This window comes from Staurois parvus, unplaced genomic scaffold (genome assembly GCF_062004578.1).
Source record: "Staurois parvus isolate SC_StPar_1 unplaced genomic scaffold, SC_StPar_1.0 ptg000286l, whole genome shotgun sequence".
In the NCBI taxonomy this organism is placed as follows: Eukaryota; Metazoa; Chordata; class Amphibia; order Anura; family Ranidae; genus Staurois; species Staurois parvus.
In genome coordinates this window covers 816,865-835,428 of record NW_028318082.1, presented here as the reverse complement: position 1 = coordinate 835,428, position 18,564 = coordinate 816,865, and the positions used below count along the sequence as shown (strand labels likewise).

The following is an 18,564-nucleotide window of genomic DNA, read 5'->3' as shown; positions in this document are numbered from 1 at the left end:
ATATGCTTTGTGGCTATTAGGGAATTAAAGTGTTACTAAACTCATGACCCTGCATTCTCTATATCTGGTCCCCCACAGTACACACAACATGGAAGTACTGGAAGTACAATTATTTTAATAAATATAAATATAAACTGCTAAATACCTTTTCTCATCAGCAGTTAGAGCAGTCTTGTGACTTCTATCAGTGTCCAGCTGAGCACTGGTTATACCTTGTAGGAGGAGTTCTCATTATCCTCTGACTGCCCTAGGGGCTGCATAACCCCTGACCCTGACCCATGAACAAACATGCAGTAAATGAAAGTCAAACAAAAAGTCAGGATTCTTGTATGCTTGCTCCCTGTCAGTGGCAAATCATACCTATGACAGCCAGAGAACTAGCATTTTCAGGGGAGGTCAGCCCTGGTAACCTCCATACTGCTTTCATGACAGGTTTGAACTTTTTGTAAATCTTTAGCAAGCAGAACTGTGAGTGAAAGAGGGTGTACAATATGAGTAGGCTGATGATTATAAAACAATAAAAGTTCAGAATGGATTCACTCTTTAGAATGTATATAGCATTATTAATATGACTGTTTCTTTGTCTTCACAGGATATTCAACGACTTCCTGTAACGAGGTTTAGAAGATGAATCTGTATATAATTACAGGTAATAATTATATTTCAGGCTGGAAAAGCAACAAACAGTATTTTGGGGACAAAAAATAAAAGTGTTTCTGCAGCTAAAACTTTATTCTTAAGGGTTTTTTATGATGGGGGGGGGGGGGGCAGAAATTGCTATGTGCTGTAATGTCCATCTGAGTAATAAAAAATTTGTCTGTGGTGTGTAGCCAATGGAGCCTCTGCTTAATGAAGCAGAGAGAGCTCTGTGATTGGAGAGAGCTGGTCATTTTAATGGTCTTTCGTAATGCAACGCACATTAATGTCTGACAAATGTAAATGGGCCCTCAGAGTTCCCAAGCCAAGGAAGCGCAGATGATATTTGTAAAGCACATCACTGCACTTTAGAAATGGGCCAAACCGCTAGCTTTTTAACCACCACCAGGGCAATTTAGTTCATTTCCTACACATGTTAAAATCTGCAATTGTATGTAGAAAATGACTTAAAAACCCAAACAATCTGTATTTTCTAAAAGTAGAAGACCCGATAGAATATAATGGCGATGGTTGCAATTTCTTTATGGTGCACATATTTGCGCATTTGTTTATCAAACAGTAATAAAATTCAATAAAATGAAGTTTGAATGCACACAAACATGGACCAATGTAAAAAGTACCATAACTGGAATTAATTTTTAATGGTTCGAGGGCTGCGCAAAGCTGGATACTACAAGGATTAGGACTGCAGCCCTATATATCTGAATGAACATGGATATATACACTGCTCAAAATAATGAAAGAAACACTTTTTAATCAGAGTATAGCATCAAGTCAGTTAAACTCCTGGGATATTGATCTGGTCAGTTAAATAGCATAGTGGGTTGTTAATCAGTTTCAGCTGCTTTGGTGTTAATGAAATTAACAACAGGTGCACTAGATGGGCAACAATGAGACGACCACCAAAACAGGAATGGCTTTACAGGTGGAGGCCACTGACATTTTTTCCCCTACTCATCTTTTCTGACTGTTTTTCACTAGTTTTGCATTTGGCTAGGGTCAATGCCACTACTGGTAGCATGAGGAGATACCTGGACCCTACAGAGGTTGCACAGGTAGTCCAACTCCTCCAGGATGGCACATCAATATGTGCCATTGCCAGAAGGTTTGCTGTGTCTCTCAGCACAGTCTCAAGAGTATGGAGGAGATTCCAGGAGACAGACAGTCTAAGAGAGCTGGACAGGGCCGTAGAAGGTCCTTAACCCATCAGCAGGACCGGTATCTGCTCCTTTGTGTAAGGAGGAAAAGGATGAGCACTGCCAGAGCCCTACAAAATTACCTCCAGCAGGCCACTGGTGTGAATTTCTCTGACCAAACAATCACAAACAGACTTCGTGAGGGTGGCCTGAATCCTCTCAATTGGCATTTGCCATTGGACAGCAGAATTGGCAGGTCTGCCACTGGCTCCCTGTGCTTTTAACAGATTAGAGTAGGTTCACCCTGAGCACATGAATGAGTCTGGAGAAGCCATGGAGAATGTTATGCTGCCTGTAACGTTCACCATGACCGTTTTGGTGGTGGATCAGTGATGGTCTGGGAAAGCATATCCATGGAGGGAAGTTCAGACCTCTACAGGCTAGACAATGGCACCCTGACTGCCATTAGGAATTGGGATTAAATCCTTGGACCCATTGTCAGACCCTACGCTGTTGCAGTGGGTCCTGGGTTCCTCCTGGTGCACAACAATGCCCGGCCTCCTGTGGCGAGAGTATGCAGGCAGTTCCTGGAGGATGAAGGAACTGATAAAATTGAATGGTATGCTCTGGTCCAGATCTAGGAGTAAATACCCCAGGACACCATCCGTCATCTCATTAGGAGCATGCTTTGATGTTGTCAGGCATGCATACAAGCACATGGGGGCCATAAAATTACCATTCTGAGTTGCTGCAATGAAGTTTCAGAAAAATGGACTAGCCTGCTGTATCATTTTTTCACTTTGATTGTTGGGATGTCTTTCAATTCAGTCCTCTGTAGATTAATAATTTTCATTTCCATCAAGTGATGGGGCATCCTTACATTCCTAACACATGACCTAGTCCATATCAGTATAGACATCCAGCATGATATTTTTCCCCATTGAGATCTGATGTGTTTTCAAAGTGTTCCTTTACTTTTTTGAGCAGTATATATATATATATATATATATATATACACACAGTATATACATATATATATATAATTATTATTATTCACATGATGTCTGTTGAGCTGCACTGATCTGTCTAGATCAATGGAGGCTCAAAGCATGGGAACATAGAGAACAATTGTTTTCTATGTGTCCTGTTCACACCATACATGGCCAGTCACACATACTGTAGAAAAATGCAGCAAGTATGCATTTTTATGTAAGGCAACTCACCGCACCACATGTCACCATGTTGCAACCTGCCGTGGTGCATAGAGCTAAATAAAATTAAAGTGATTGAAAACCCTCACCTTGTAAAACAACGAAATGAAAAATCAAAAACATTTGTGTATAGATATAAAAACATTCTTAACACTTTTTTCCCCCTTTTTTTTTATAAGTGATCACATACCTTCTGTTGTCAGCTGCATATGGAGGAGAAACAGCAGTACGCTGATCTTTCCAGTGAATGGCTGTGCTGGGGGGGGGGGGGGGGGGAATTGACAAGTCTGATCATTGAATCATTGAAGGAGAGCACACTGGGGTTATTAACTAAGACTGCATGGTCCAAAGTCTGGTGCAACTCTGCACATAAACCAATCAGCTTCCAGGTTTTATTGCCAACTCTTAATTGAGCAAGCAGAAGTTAGAAGCTGATTGGCTCCCATGTACAGCTGCACCAGATTCTGAGTGCTCCAGTTTTAGTAAATCTAGCCCACTGATTTCCCAGTACAGCTATCGAACTGCCCATGCTGTGTTCTCATGTCTAGTATGGTCAGTTTGTAATAGGAAAGCAAAGGGACTGGCAGGAACACTGGAGATCTCACACAAAGGAAGCAATACAAAGAAAACAGGATACTTTTTTACATGGTGCAGCAGGTACATATCAGGAATATCAAATTTTGGGTTTACATGTTCTTTAAAAAGGAACTAAACAGTTCAGGGCATTGTAACAACACATCACACCACCCCCACTGCCCCTACACAATGTACGCCAGTGCATGTGCGTTTTAGCACATGGGCTGGTGAGAAGGAGCCCTCAGAGATATTCTATTTTATCTGTTGAGTTATGGATGGTCTATGAAAGGGATTACTTTTGACTTCAGCATAGCCACTACATTGTAATAAAGTGTTTCCACAAAAGAACAGACAAAAAAAAGGAAAAATATTTTCTTCTGTCCTCCAGATGGCTCTATGGTGATTAAACAGCTCCAGTCAATACATTGTGCATTGTGCCTGCTTAGTAACCTGCTCAACTTTTTTTTTTGTTAATAATAGGAAAGCTTAAAACTTTTGTTCTGACACCTTTCACTTGGAGGGGAGTAAGTGTAAATCTCCCTCATGAGTGACACAGAGAACAATAAAATCAGATAAAGGTTCTAAAAGCTTCTCTCTTTAACAGATTTAACAAAGCTTTCATTACTATATTTAAAGTGTTACTAAACCCAGGACCCTGCATTCACTATATCTGGTCTCCCACAGTACACACAACATGGAAATGCAATTATTTTAGTAAACAGCAACTGCTAAATCCCTTTTCTCATCAGCAGTTAGAGCAGTCTTGTGACTTCTATCAGTGTCCAGCAGAGCATTGGTTAGAGCTTGTAGGAGGAGTTTTCTTTCTGCTCTAGGAGGATGCAAAACCCTTGACCCTCTGTCTGGACAGTGCTGATTGGCCCTGTGCTGATCACATGCACCCTCCGAAGAAAAACAAAAACCCTCTCTAGCAATCCACACCAAACTGAGCATGTACAGCTTGCCTCCAAGGCTCTGTTCTATCAGTAGATGGATTGGAGATCAGAGAAGACAGGATCAACCATCCTTTTTACACAATGCAGAGGATTAACCCCTTATGTTCCACAGTGAGTATAACAAGCATGCTTTACTGTGTATACAGACTGATTTTACTGTTGTGGATTTAGTAACACTTTAAACCAAAAAGAACTAAATAAGAGAAGCTCATTTTCAGGGTTTACATACACTTCAACATATGATGTACATGCTTTTTAAAATGAATGGAACTGCAACAAAACACTCATATACCTGTGTGACAACGTATACTTTGGTACCAGTAACGGGTGCACTACCACAATGCATAGGCGTAAAGCCAACTTATAGCACCCCTTTAACAGCAGTACATAAAATGAGAACAATGGGATTCTATGTTAACAAATTGAATTTGTTTTATCCTTTTTTAAGGTTTGTTAATATTGACTTGGAGAACCTCATCCCTGGAAATCAGCCCAAGTGTGTCAGAGATAGTGCTCAATCTTGACAGCACCTTTACTTTGAGCTGTTTTGCCAATAGGAAGATCGCCTGGAAGCACGATGAACAGTTTGTTTCCTCCAGTCTGGATTACAGCAATGGCCTGTACACCAATACCCTGACCCTTGATAATGTGAACGGGATCAACACAGGACTCTACTCCTGTCTGTACAATGAGTCAACTAGCCAAGAAGATGATGGAGATGTGAAATCTGTCTACATCTTTGTACCAGGTAAAAATAGAAATATATGATTTTTTGCCAAAATCTACTGAACTTTTTTCTGAACTTCCGTAAAGATGCTTTAAAGGGAAATGATAATGATTTGAAATTATTATTTTTTATTGTATAAAATATTTATTTACTAAATTACCGTATATATTTAGGGTCCATTGATGCATTAGAACTGCTGTCAATTATTTAAAGGTTAAGTTCCCCCTATTAACAAAAAATAATAAATGCACATTTTTTGCGGGTAAAAGTATGCGCATTTACAATTTTTTTTTTACCCTTTAAAAGCTTTATTTTTCTTTTTCCAAAGATTTTATTAAGCATGTTAAAAGAAACATACAAACCATGACAAATTGTATGATACAAAGCGATAGCAAACAATAGAGGATAGGGAAACATCATACAGCATTTACTATTTTTTGTTTTAGGAGCCTTGAAAGCATTGCACCAGTGATCAGCAGATTGCTGATACCATTCAGGTCTCCTGCGGGCTATCAGCGGACTATCAGCACTGACAGGAAGAATCAATGAATGACCACAGCGCTCAGCAGTGCCATGGTAGTTCATTCACAATTGCAAAGGATGTCAGGACTTGTAGTCTTCCCATTCACAGAATACTGTGAATAGGTGACACGGCCCACATGGCCACATTTTTTAAAAATTGTGACAGCTTGTGTGGGGGAGAAGATTCCCCACTAGCAATTACAGGGGATCAGGAGGGTGTGGGGCCAAGTACAATTGTAACATGTTACATGCATGCTACACCCTGACCATGGGTGTAATATGCAATATGTTACAAAAGGTGAACTTATCCTTAAGGCTCGGCTCAAACTAGTGCCGCTTTGTGTGCCGCGGCGCAGCTCGCTAGTCCTGTCATTTGAATGGGCTGCCATGCCTCGCAAAACATAGGGAAAAGGTCCCTGCACCTTTCTAGAAAATGCATCCCAGCACTACAGTGGGGTTCCCAGTACGGGTGTGATTTCCATGCCATGAAGATTATTTTCACCCACCCAATGGTCCCGCGTTTTGTGTGCTGGTGGTTGCTGCTGCAGGACGAAGTGCGGGTCCCTCAGCGGCTTTCACCTGCACAAATGTGAAACAAGCATTAAAGTTGAACTTTAGACAGATATAAAATACACCTACGAATACAGTAATATAGTCATTAAACACTTCCAGTCCGGACACTTTCACTCCCTTCCTGTCCAGGCCAATTTTCAGCTTTCAGCGCTGTCACACTTTGAATGACAATTGCACGGTCATGCAACACTGTACCCATATGAATTTTTTAGCATTTTTTTGACAGATAAAACTTTATTTTGGTGGTATTTATTCACCACTGGGATTTTTATTTTCTTTCTATATAAATGAAAAAGTCCAAACATTTTGAAAAAAATGTGTTTTTCTTATAAAATTTTGCAAATAAATAATCTTTCTTCATAAATGTTGGCCACAATGTATTCAGCTATCTTTTTAGTAAAAAATAAAATAACCCAAATTAGTTTATAACCAAAAATAATAATTTTTCTAATTTTTTTTACATTTTTATTTTATTTTTTTATATTATTATTTATGTTTTTTAACATACTGTCACTCTAGCAGTACAGTGTCACCATAGCAGCACTGTACTACTTGTGGGGGGTGATGAAGAATTTTTTTTTTTTACACTGATTGCTTTTACACCCATAAAGGCGTAAAAGCAATCATTTCTCCTTCTCTCTGGCTGCATTCTTGCAGCCATTGAGAAATACTGTGAGAGCTGTGATTGGTCACAGCTTGTCACATGGTACAAGGCTGTTGTGAATAGCCTTGTACAATGTGACCTCTGTGATCATTTACAGATTTCACTAGTAGTAATCAATGATGTGATTGGCCAGTGATCACATGATCGGGACCTCACACAGAGGTCCCATACAGTGGTCGGTGTTCGCAGTCCCTGCACAGCCAGGGAACGCGGGAGCACGTTTATAAATGGCCACCCGCTCCTGCACTGCTCCCGTTTATGTACATGGGCCGGATGGGAAGTGGTTAATACATCATTTAATTTTAAATACAAGCAGTGTAAGTACCTGAATTTGTTCTGGAATCAGCTCTGCTTCTGGTGGGGCAGAGCTGGATTGTAGAAGAAAGATGCAGCACCAGGTGCCAATCAGTTTTTGTGCTGACAAGCATGCTGGCAAGAGGAAAAAGTCAGGTGACTGAGTGAGATGAGCTCATCATTTTACTGATTCTCTTTATACTGTCCACTACCAGGCTGAGGTTGGTCAAGGACAACCTGGGCTCAGAGGAAGTGGGTTGAATGATGCTGGTCATCAAACTAAAGAAATCTAGGGAAAAAAAAACATTACTGAAGGGGAAATCTCTGAACTAAAGCAAATATTGCAGAAAAAGCAGAATTTGTTATTTTATTCTTTAATGGGTTTTTATGTTGGTATTTATGTCTGAAGTTCCTTAAAGGAGATGTACAGCTATAGCTTTTTTTGGCTGTACGTCTCATGTGGGTCACAGAAATGCCGTTCGTTCTGCACTCCTGTGACCTGTTGTTAGCTGACAGCGATTGAAGTCGGCTGATGTCACTCAACCGGTCCACGCTTAGAAAAGATCCTGACTTCAAAGTCAGGATCCACCCCAGAGTCTGGAGAGGCACCTGGCTCAGCCTCTCAATGAAGCATTGAGAGCCAGAGCCAGTGAGCATGGGAGGGGCAGAGCAAACAGCGGTGACTGACAGTCCTCCTATCTGCTCAGAGCGGCTGTGAGAACTCAGCGGTCAGCGATCATGTGACCGCTGAGTTCTTACCCTTAGAGCCAGTGGGGAGCAGATGCAGCATCGGACTGATGCTGCATCCACTTAGGTAATCATCAGGCTCCATTCACAATTGACGGTTTGATAACGCTGGTAACATTAGCTGTAGAAAGTCACGTTAAAAACGTGAGTTTTCAGCTTTTTTTAGCGTTTTTGCATTAACATTTAGCAGCATTTTGCTGTGATTAGCGGCGTTTTCCCACATTTTTCTTCTTTGCGTTTTTTTACCAAAAACTATTTTTTTTGGTCCAAAAACTCCCAAAAACGCCAGTTTGTGGCCGTTTACTGCATTTTGCCACGTTTTTCAGTATTAGAGCGTTTTTACAGCTAAAAAACTCCTCTAGAAACCCACTAGTTCTGTTTTTTTTCAAGCCAAAAAACGCCCCTGCCAAAAAACATTGATTACACTCTATGTGTGCATGGACACATAGGATAACATGCCAGGGGTTTACTAGCTGTAGAAAAAAATGTCAAAAGCCAAAAACAGCCGCTGTAAAAATCTCAAGTGTGCATGAAGACTAAATAGGGGGAAAAAAAACCTACTTTTCTTTTAAATCATTAAATAGTTAGACAGACTATTTGCAAAACTTCAATGAGAGAAGTCCAGGAGCCCATGTTTAGTCCTATGTTTGTGCAGTAACCAATTCAATGGAATCTATCTTGCACTGGTCTGTGTTCAGCAGAGGGAATTCTATTTTGTTTTCCATGGGGTTACTGCATTTAAAGTTGAACCAAAGTCTACTTATACTCACTCCTCTCCAGAGATATGACACCTGCAAGTTCCCTTTCCATCTTCACCTTATCTTCCTCTGGGTTCAGGATCTTCAGCCATCTTGGTTGGCCAGCCAAAGATGAAATAACTCCCTGGAATGTGCATGGGAGTTCATTGATCCTGACATTGAGACATGCCAGGAATGTACACTGAACTGCACATGTATATATTGTTGTCTATAATCACACTTGTAGTTTCACCCTCTACATTTGTCCTGGTGACCATTTTCTCCCATACACAAAGTTGTAAGGAAATCCAAGATTTTAGAGTTGTCACAGGGAGAGAAGTGTGTGTGTGTGTGGAGGATCTTTCAATTGCATACAGGCTCGAGTGGAAACATTTAAATTTTCACAATCGCCTACACATAGATTTCACCTTGTTTATGCATGAGGCTCTATATGTCCTATAATAGTATACATAACTGGTTTGTTTCTTGATTGCTTATTAAACTCTTGTCTACTATTTTCTCTGCCTTCCAGATCCAGAAATGTGGTTTCTGCCAATCAAGGAACATGGGGAGTTCTTAATTGTTCCACTGAACAGCAAAAATACAATTCCTTGTCGAGTGACTTACCCCAATGCCACAGTGACTCTTCACGAGAAGATAGGAGATATGGAAATCCCTTACCCATATGACAACACGAAAGGTTTCACTGGATATTTTGAAGACCGGAACTATTATTGTAAAGCGTCTCTTGATGGGAAGGAAGTTTCATCCAGTTCGTTCTATATCTATAGTTTGCAAGGTAGAGCAATCTCTTAAATATTTTTAGTATATAGCAACAAATGCTTTCTCAATAAAACATCTTGAATCAGATGTAATCAGAGGTATTAGGGTGATATAGGATTTGGGTTGGGGAGTGTCTACCATTTTGTAGGATTTTATAGGAGCCCAGTGGAAGTGTATCTTTGCAGTACTGAAAATCACAGCAGGCGGCTCTAGAATGAGCTGGTACTCATTTGCGGTGAAACTCAATGCATAGGGAGAACTAGCCCATATTTCCTCAGGGTGGGCAGCTTTAAGCTTGGTTTGTACAAACCAACAAAAGAGATGTTCTTGAAAAAAAAGCCCCGAAATGCTCTTGTTGCAGAGGTGCCCAGTACTGAGCGTTAGATGTCAAAATACGACCTGCCTACTGACATTACACAATGTCTAATCAATCCATCAATTTACATTCAGATATCTGTAGGTTTTCTCTAATGCCTGGTGGCCAAGCCTGCTCGTAAAAAGAAATTATTGGCTGGGATCAATTTTCTTGGCCAATCACAACTATTTTCTCCATGACCAGCCAGAGCTTTCATAGCTCCTCTCACCACCCACCACCAACCTTTATAGTTTAGAGCAGCGGTCTCCAAACTGTGGCCCATGGTCCAGATGCTGCCCTTTGCTTGTCTGTATCCAGCTCTTGGGCCATGCTTTCATCCACTTGTACCAGGAGCTATTACTCCCACTGACTCCAATAATGAGACACCTTTTTTTGCTGACAACAAAAGTGGGGCATTATTTTTTCCACCTACAACAACAATGGGGCATTTTTCATCCCACTGACATCAACTATGGGGCACCATTACTGATACTTAAAATGGAGCACCATCTGTCCCACTGACACCAATGATGAGGCACTATCCCTTCCACAAATTGGACACATTACTGATACCAACAAAGGGGCACTATTCTTCCCATCAATACCAATGATGGGGTACTATTCCTGATCCTATTGACCACACGCATTATTAAAATTGTTTATTCCTACTGTCCACCAAACCTGAGGCACTGTTTACTCCCACTGATGCTGGGGCAGTTTCAATTCCCACTGACCACAGTCTGCCCCCTCTGAAGTCTGAAGGACAGTAAACTGGGCCTTTGTTTAGAAAGTTTGGAGACCCTTGGTTTAGAGGGTGTGAACTGTCATAGGTTGGAGGGTGGGGGTAGGTTTAGGGGATCTCCAGATATTTGTTTGTATGATTGTTGAGGGCAGTTTTTAGTCACACAAGAGTAAAACATTACTCTTGTGTGACTAGGGCAGTAAGAATTCCAAAATCCTGCTTATAGTAAATAAAAGAGCATAGTATCCTAGACCTACTACCTAGTTGCAGATTTGTAATGTTTGTATTGAATTCCTTTTAGTTTATGTGCATTCCACTACTGTATCATTACTGTTTATGCAAACATGCACGTCCTTTTATATTTTTTTTCTAGTCTCCACTATCAACATGGACATTACCCCCATACAAAGCACAGTGGCCATAGGGGAAAACATCACAATTAAATGCACAGTTACCGATAATGAAATCCTTAATTTTACCTGGGATTATCCAGGTAAGAAGGTGGGTATAATGCTAAATCAATATCATTCAGTTTTGACCAACAGTAGTTTAATGTGTCTCCAGTTTAGGGTGGTTGCTGGCAGATGCTAAGCAACCTCCAATTTTTTTTTGATTGCTTAGGGTCCCTGATAGTAATATCTCCCCTTCTGTAAGAGTGAGACAGCAAAAATTGTTCACAGAGTATCCTGTGCCGGTAAGCATAGATCACAGAGATCAATAAACCAAATTCTAACTTATTCAAAGTCCTGCCACACTTAAAATTATTACGTGTCTGATAATTAAACAAATATATATCCACAAACACATAACTATTAAAAATAATAAAAATCTGAGAGTCCGATAAAGAACATAGAAGTAATCCACGTACCAACAGAGATAAAAAGTTCAACACCATTAAGATGGGTCCGTGTATTTAGGTAAAGAGTCTCTGTGGCTCTAGATCAGGTTCATAGGTATAACACCCCGTTTTCACTCAAAATAGCAAATATATGAGATTACCAGAATACACGTGACTTTCAGTATGTAATTAGGCAAAACACGCTTGCACATGTATGGCCACCCAGAAGTGACCAACACCCAATCCGCGCAGAATCACCGGTATTTCACCGCTCACATGTACTCTGCTGATCTCGTACTTCGGTAAGGAAGAAAGACAGCGACAGTCTCTCATATTGTAAAATCTTCAGATAAAACTCTTCATGGTAGTGAAACGTACTCGCAGAAGTATATACAGAGATTGGCATCCATCAAACTACAAATTCCACAATTCCTTTCAGAATTGTGCATGTGTGGTGATGCCACAACTTCTGGCTCCACCCTACACATTTCATCATAAATTATGTCATCAAGGGCATGACATCATTTATGTTCAGCCCATAGTTTGCTGTTCAACCCATCATTTTCCTCCTGGCTCAACAAAAGTCATGCAAAAGTATAAATTGACTGAGCCAAGTAGAAAATTATTGGTTTCTTATAAGATATCTCACGTAATTTTATATATATATAAAATTATTAGTACTTGCAGGGCAACTCCTGGCTCGAATTTCAGTCAATTCAGCATGATCTGTCAAAAATTAAAGCTGTCTTTGGAAGCCTTTACAGTGGTACTAAACTCAGCTATGTATGTACTTTGGGCATTAAATATTATGCTGTTCGTACTTTTTTACTTTTTCTTTTTGGGTACTGTGATTGCTGAGGTCGGATGCTGTGGTTTAACTGTGCCCTGACCAGGGCCGTGATGCGGTGATCAGAAACGTGACCTAGCAAGCAAGCCATGTATATCTACTTTGGTTACTTAGCTAAACGAGGAGCATGCACACTATGGTGGCAACACTCCAGAGGCTCAATTAGCCTCTTGAGTGTTGCCACTCCAGAAGGAGGAAGCCCCAGAAACTCCAGGATTACCAGATAATTCCCATTAGAGGAAAGATTTATATTAACCTCCCTGGCGGTATTCCCGAGTGTAGCTCGGGCTAAAGTTTCAGCACCACAAGCGGTAACCCAGAGCTACACTCGGGAATACCTTGCAGCGCTGCTCTGGGATCTCTTCTTCACTTACCTTGTCCTGCGCTCCCACGATGTCCCTCCTGTAGTGTCCCCGGCAATGTCCTCCTGGGGATGCCGACATCTGTCTTCCATCCATCTGGGTTCCGTTCCCTGCGACGTCGGGACGTACGGAGACGGAACTGGCGGGAAATTTGAAAGTTGTAAAAGTAACATTCACTAAATTCACTAAAATCACATAGTAAAACATTACTGTATCAAACCATTTCACATACATTTTGTCCCGAGTGCTTTGTCCTGTGCCCTGCCTGCATTTTTACTATTCTTTCTGCCTGGAAATTGAGAAAAGTCCATGGCGTCCAAAAAGCGTCCCTTTAGGTCAAAAGCGGTTTTAGACCGGCTAGAGAACAGCGATAGTAAATCAGAACCACTTGCAGAATTGAGTGATAATGATTCGTGGGGAAATTCGTCATCAGACATTGAAAACGATTTTGCGACTAAGCTCAGTGATGTGCGAACTTGGCGCTATACTTCAGATTTCCGTGTTTTTGGTTTGATTATATTATTGAATTACATTTATTATTATTATTCATGATTATTTATTAAATTATAATTTATGATTTCGTGTTTCAAATTTTAACATACCCGGGATGTTTACTAGACTCTTGTTCGGACAGATTTCAGTGAGTTATTCCTACAAATTATAGGCCTACAATTAAAAAAATACATATTTCCATGCAAAAAAATTTACCGCTTTGAGCACAGAAATATGGACATAATCAGACCACTAGGGAGGCTACAAATGAAGGGCAGAAATAGATAAAAGTTGTATTCAGGAAGGTTTAAAAGTGGTGGATTTAAAATCAATTTAATGTCTGTTATTATTAGGCAAGTGGAAGCCTATCAGCTGCACCGTTTGCAGCAGGATCATTAGAAAGGAAACAGCAGGGTGGTGAGAACTATGCTTCCAGCCAAATAGGGGGGAATGACACATGCTAGTTATCCTTTCACTGCCAAATTTTTCATAAGCATGATTTTTGCAAGTGTGACATCTTTCTTTATTATGAGGAAGGAGTGTAAGTCCACAAGGGAAAGAGTCATCTACTTGCATTAAAGGTGATTTTGTGTAAATTGTCTGTAGCACTACTCCCACAGGAGCGCTACTCCCACGGAGTCTTTCCCAAACAGTGCTGAGGCAGCCAGGCACACGGTAGCAGTTCACTTATTCTGGTGCAATGAACAGTCTAGAGCAGGGGTGTCAAACTGGTGGCCCTCCAGTTGTTGCAAAGCTACAAGTCTCATCATGCCTCTACCTTTAGGAGTCATGCTTGTAACTGTCAATCCTCCAATGCCTCATGGGACTTGTAGTTTGGCAACAGCTGGAGGGCCGCCAGTTTGACACCTGTGATCTAGAGGATGTCTTTTTTCTGATCTATTGGTGAAAATGTTTAACTGGGGAGGACAATGGGGTATGTAGTACTCCAAAACGTCAAGCACTATTTTGACGAGGACACTGTCACTAGAGGATATTAGCACAGTTTATTTTTACTTCCAGTTGCTGAACAAGAGAATATTAGGACAAAGTTAGGAGAGGCTCTTCTCCACTAGTTGAAGCAGCACATTGTTTCACTCAGAGCTGTAGACCATCCTGGAATATTAGGACTATGCAGTAGACTGGAAAAGTCTAAGACCACAGAATAAGGAGAGTACACTAAGCATACTGGAGCATTGTAATATATCCACAGTTGGTGACCACAGATAAAACTGCAGCTGCAAGCTCTACTCATGAATCCCAGTAGATATCAGACCATGGTCTTGTTCCAAGGGAAGATGAGTGGTCCAACAGCCAGTCAAAGTAGACTTCAGGGTTTAGAAGCCCCTAAAGCACGCAGTCACCCTTCCCCTCCACCAGGGGAAGAAGAGAACTTCCTGGGCTATTTACCTGCCTCACATCCACCATCTGGGTGCACCTCCCCAGGGATTGGCTGGGGTAAGGCAAAAGCCCAGCCTGAGGATTTGAATTTCCCACCCTGAGGATTTGAATTTCCCACCCTGTGCTCTGGAAAGTTCTTCAACAGAGCCAGGGAAAATTAATCAAATCCCAAGACTGTGGAGACAGAACAGACTAGACCAAACGACTTCAGCCTCTCACAAAGCAAGCCAAACACTAAGGGCTCATGTACACTGCAGCTGATAAACTCACGTTTAGGAGCTGTTCAGTGTTTTTTTCAGCAGCCCCTGAACTCCCCCTAATGTTTTCCTATGTGTCCATGTACACATCTTCATTTACAGTCGTTTATAGGCATTTGAGTTGACAGTCGTTTTTTTGAATGCAGAAAACTTGCTTTCAACAGTCGATTTTATCAGCGTTTCAAACGCAAAACGCTTGTAAACGCGGCTAATCGCTGCAAATCACGTTGATAAGCGTTTGTGTGTGAAATTTTTTTTTAACTCTTCCAGTTCCCGATGCTGTCCAGAGCCTTTTTTCATCATAAAAATGCATGCAAAGCATTTTAAAGGTACTCAGATGGACAAAACACTGAACACAGGATGTTCCTACCAAGCTTGTCACACATTGTAATGAACAATTCACACCTCAGACCTCTCCCACCCTTGGAAACAAAAGATATGTTAATGAGCATTCACATGTCAAATTCCTCATGAAAACCCCCTGCCAGGTGACCTTAATGACTCCCTCCACCAGACACCTATCCCAGCCTTGGAAACAAAAGAAATGATAATGAGCAACTCACACCTAAATAATCTCAACACATACAGCTGTCTCTGCTTCTACTCTCTGTATTTCTCTGAAACAGTCTGAAATAGTTAATAATTTACCACTTTTCTGTGCATTCTGGGCATTTGGGAGGTTCTCCTATGCTTGTCTTTAAAAAACGTTTCCAAACGCACATGAACGCGTTATGCAAACGCGGCTAAACAGTTTTTAACCTACATTTTCCAGCAGTCAGTTTTCATCGTTCAAAAGTGTCCTGCGTACATGGGGCCTTAATTTACCTAGCAGCCTGCCTAGGAAGGTGTTACATGTAAATGAGGTTGGTCTACGTGCAATCTCTTGACCCCTAGAAAGGATTTAATTGGCCTACAAAATGCTACACGCTATACAATATGGTATTTGTTACATACTCTGGACCACTGCACCATACGTATCCTGTGCAGATCACTACATGCTATGAATGGCTTTTTACATTACATGCGGCAGATCATGATGCTTAGTAAATGGCGCTGCAGTTGAAATTTTGCCCTTACAATGTTTTTAACAACATCATTTTATGTCCAATAGGCTAGGTACACTACTAATCAGGGATGAGGGCTCTTGGGAGGAGTACTGAGGCAGGGTGCTGTGATGTTTTCATAAAGTATATCACTTTTCCGGCCCCTCCCACTAGCTATGATCTGCCTGCATTTCATAGAGAATCACAAAGATCCAGAGAAAACATCGCTTGGTCTGACAGTAAGGTACTGTATGCAATGATAACACAACGATTCCATTTGAAAATATCAATAGCAAGTTAATGGGGGGGAAAAGGAGGAACCTAGAAAGATAAAAAAATTAATCACCATAGCACACATGATTGTACTGTGTTTTTTTTCCATAATAGGCAGGAAGGCCCGCTATTGTTGAACACCTCCCAACTGGTAATTCTGTAAGTTCTGTCTTGCAAATACTAGACGCCACTGAGGAGGACTCAGGAACCTATACATGTACAGTGGAAGAAGCGTATTCCGGGGACTTTGAAATGAAAGATGTCAACATTACTGTTATTGGTATGAAAACAAATGTGTTAAAATGAAATGTTTAGTATGATTGCATTTATTTACTTTAAATTATTTTATTACAAGTACCTATATAGCGCAGTCAATTTACACAGCGCTTTACATACATATCGCCTATTCTGCTCACTTTTAGGCGATCTCTGAAAACCTATCTCTTCAGGGAAGCCTATCCCGCCCTCTGCTAATAATGGAATCTTCTACTCCTCCTACCAGTCCATCCCCCGCAGTTCTACCTATTGTACCACTAGCCCCTCCCTCCTAGATTGTAAGCTCCAAGGAGCAGGGCCCTCCTATCCCTCTTGTATTGAACTGTATTGTTGCTGTATTGTCTCCCTTTATATTGTAAAGCGCTGAGCAAACTGTTGGTGCTATATAAATCCTGTATAATAATATATATATATATATATATATATATATGTATATATTGTACATTTACATCAGTCCCCAACCCTCAAGGGGCGTACAATCTAAGGTTCCTAACTCACATTCATTCATACACATACTATTGCCAATTTAGGCTAGGTTCACATCTAAGCAGTTTGCGTTTCATCTGTTTCTGCAGTGTGTTTTGCGTTGCTTTTTGTGTTTTTGCACATGCGTTTTTTATGCATTTTGTTTTTTTTCTTGTTGCTAGGCAGATTTAAAATGCAAAACGCACCAAAACACATCAAAAACGTGGCAAAAACGTTACATGCTTTTCTGCAGCATTTCCATTGAAGTCTAAAGAAATAAAAACTCAACTTTTTTCATGTAAAGTCCCTGACCCTTTAGACCCCCCCCCCACCCCCTCTGGGTGAAAAAGCGGAGATGTGAACGGGTCCCATAGGAAATCTTGTTAAATGAACTGTAGTGTGTTTCTGCAAAACGCAGAGGAAAATGCTAAGGTGTGGACCTAGGGTTAGACAGGAGCCAATTAACCTACCAGCATGTCTGTGGAGTGTGGGAGGAAACCCACACATGGAGAACACACAAACTCCAGGCAGGTGGTGCCATGGTTGGGATTCAAACCAACAACCCTAGTGCTGCCAAGCAGAAGTGCTAACCATTTAGCCACTGTGCTATGTATTTCCTTATTTATAGTCATGTTAAAGTGGAACAGCACTGCATCTGAGCACCACACACCAAAAATGCTGTTTAATTCATTTTTAAGATTCAAAGCAAACTCCCCCATCCATCCATGTCTCCATGCTTTATTTTGCTGAGAAATCACTTTGAAAAACACCCCAAAAACATTTATCGCCGTGGTCATCTTGGGTAAGGGCAGATTATTCATCTAGCATTTATTTCCTGGAATCATTGTGCCCTTAGCTCAGGCATGTAGGCGTGCTTAGCTGAGAAAACCTCTCCTTCCCTCTTCCCCTCCTGAAGGCTCCTGGGATGATGCCTAGGTATGGAAACCAGAAAGTAACTGAAGAAATGTAAATAAAAAAGTTTAAAACAAGTAAATATGATATACTTCCCTATCGATTTACTATTGCTAGCAGCATAAAGATAAAAAAAAATAGTCTATTGAGAGAGTGAAGTTCAGCTTTAAATATGAAATACTGCAAAATATTTCACCAACTGAACCAATATAATTTCTTAGGAGCCTGAACCTCATTTAGGGTCTAATCACAGCATACTCCCACCGCAAGACAAGGCAAAATACCTTGTCCCCTACATGGCCATTTTAGACCACTGCAATTGAAGTATGGCACGCTGTACTTTTTTTTCAGCCCAGCGGTCGATAGAACTTAATTAACCACTTGCCTACCGGGCACTTATACCCCCTTATTTACCAGGCCAATTTTCAGCTTTCAGCGCTGCCGCACTTTGATTTAGAATTGCGTGGTCATGCAACATTGTACCCATATGAAATGTTTATATTTTTTTTCTCACAAATAGAGCTTTCTTTTGGTGGTATTTAATCGCCACTGGGCACTTTACTTTTTGCGCTATAAACAAAAAAATTGCAAAAAATTTGAAGAAAAAAAAAAAGTTTCTTTGTTTCTATTATAAAATTTTTCAAACAGGTAATTTTTCTCCTTCACTGATGTGCGTTGATGAGGCAGCACTGATGGGCACTAATAGGTGGCACTGATGGGCACT

The 18,564-nt window shown here is 40.8% G+C and overlaps 1 protein-coding gene across 1 annotated transcript in view; it reads left to right on the top strand.

Moving 5' to 3' along the window:
- PDGFRB (platelet derived growth factor receptor beta) overlaps positions 1–18,564 on the top strand; it is a 221,729-nt gene that overhangs the window by 121,863 nt on the left and 81,302 nt on the right. The window contains exons 3-7 of the mRNA XM_089682130.1: positions 593–649; positions 4,982–5,281; positions 9,330–9,596; positions 11,051–11,178; positions 16,302–16,467. Coding sequence (XP_089538256.1) covers positions 628–649; positions 4,982–5,281; positions 9,330–9,596; positions 11,051–11,178; positions 16,302–16,467 — 883 coding nt within the window. The 5' untranslated portion in view covers positions 593–627. The remainder of the gene's footprint in view (positions 1–592; positions 650–4,981; positions 5,282–9,329; positions 9,597–11,050; positions 11,179–16,301; positions 16,468–18,564) is intronic.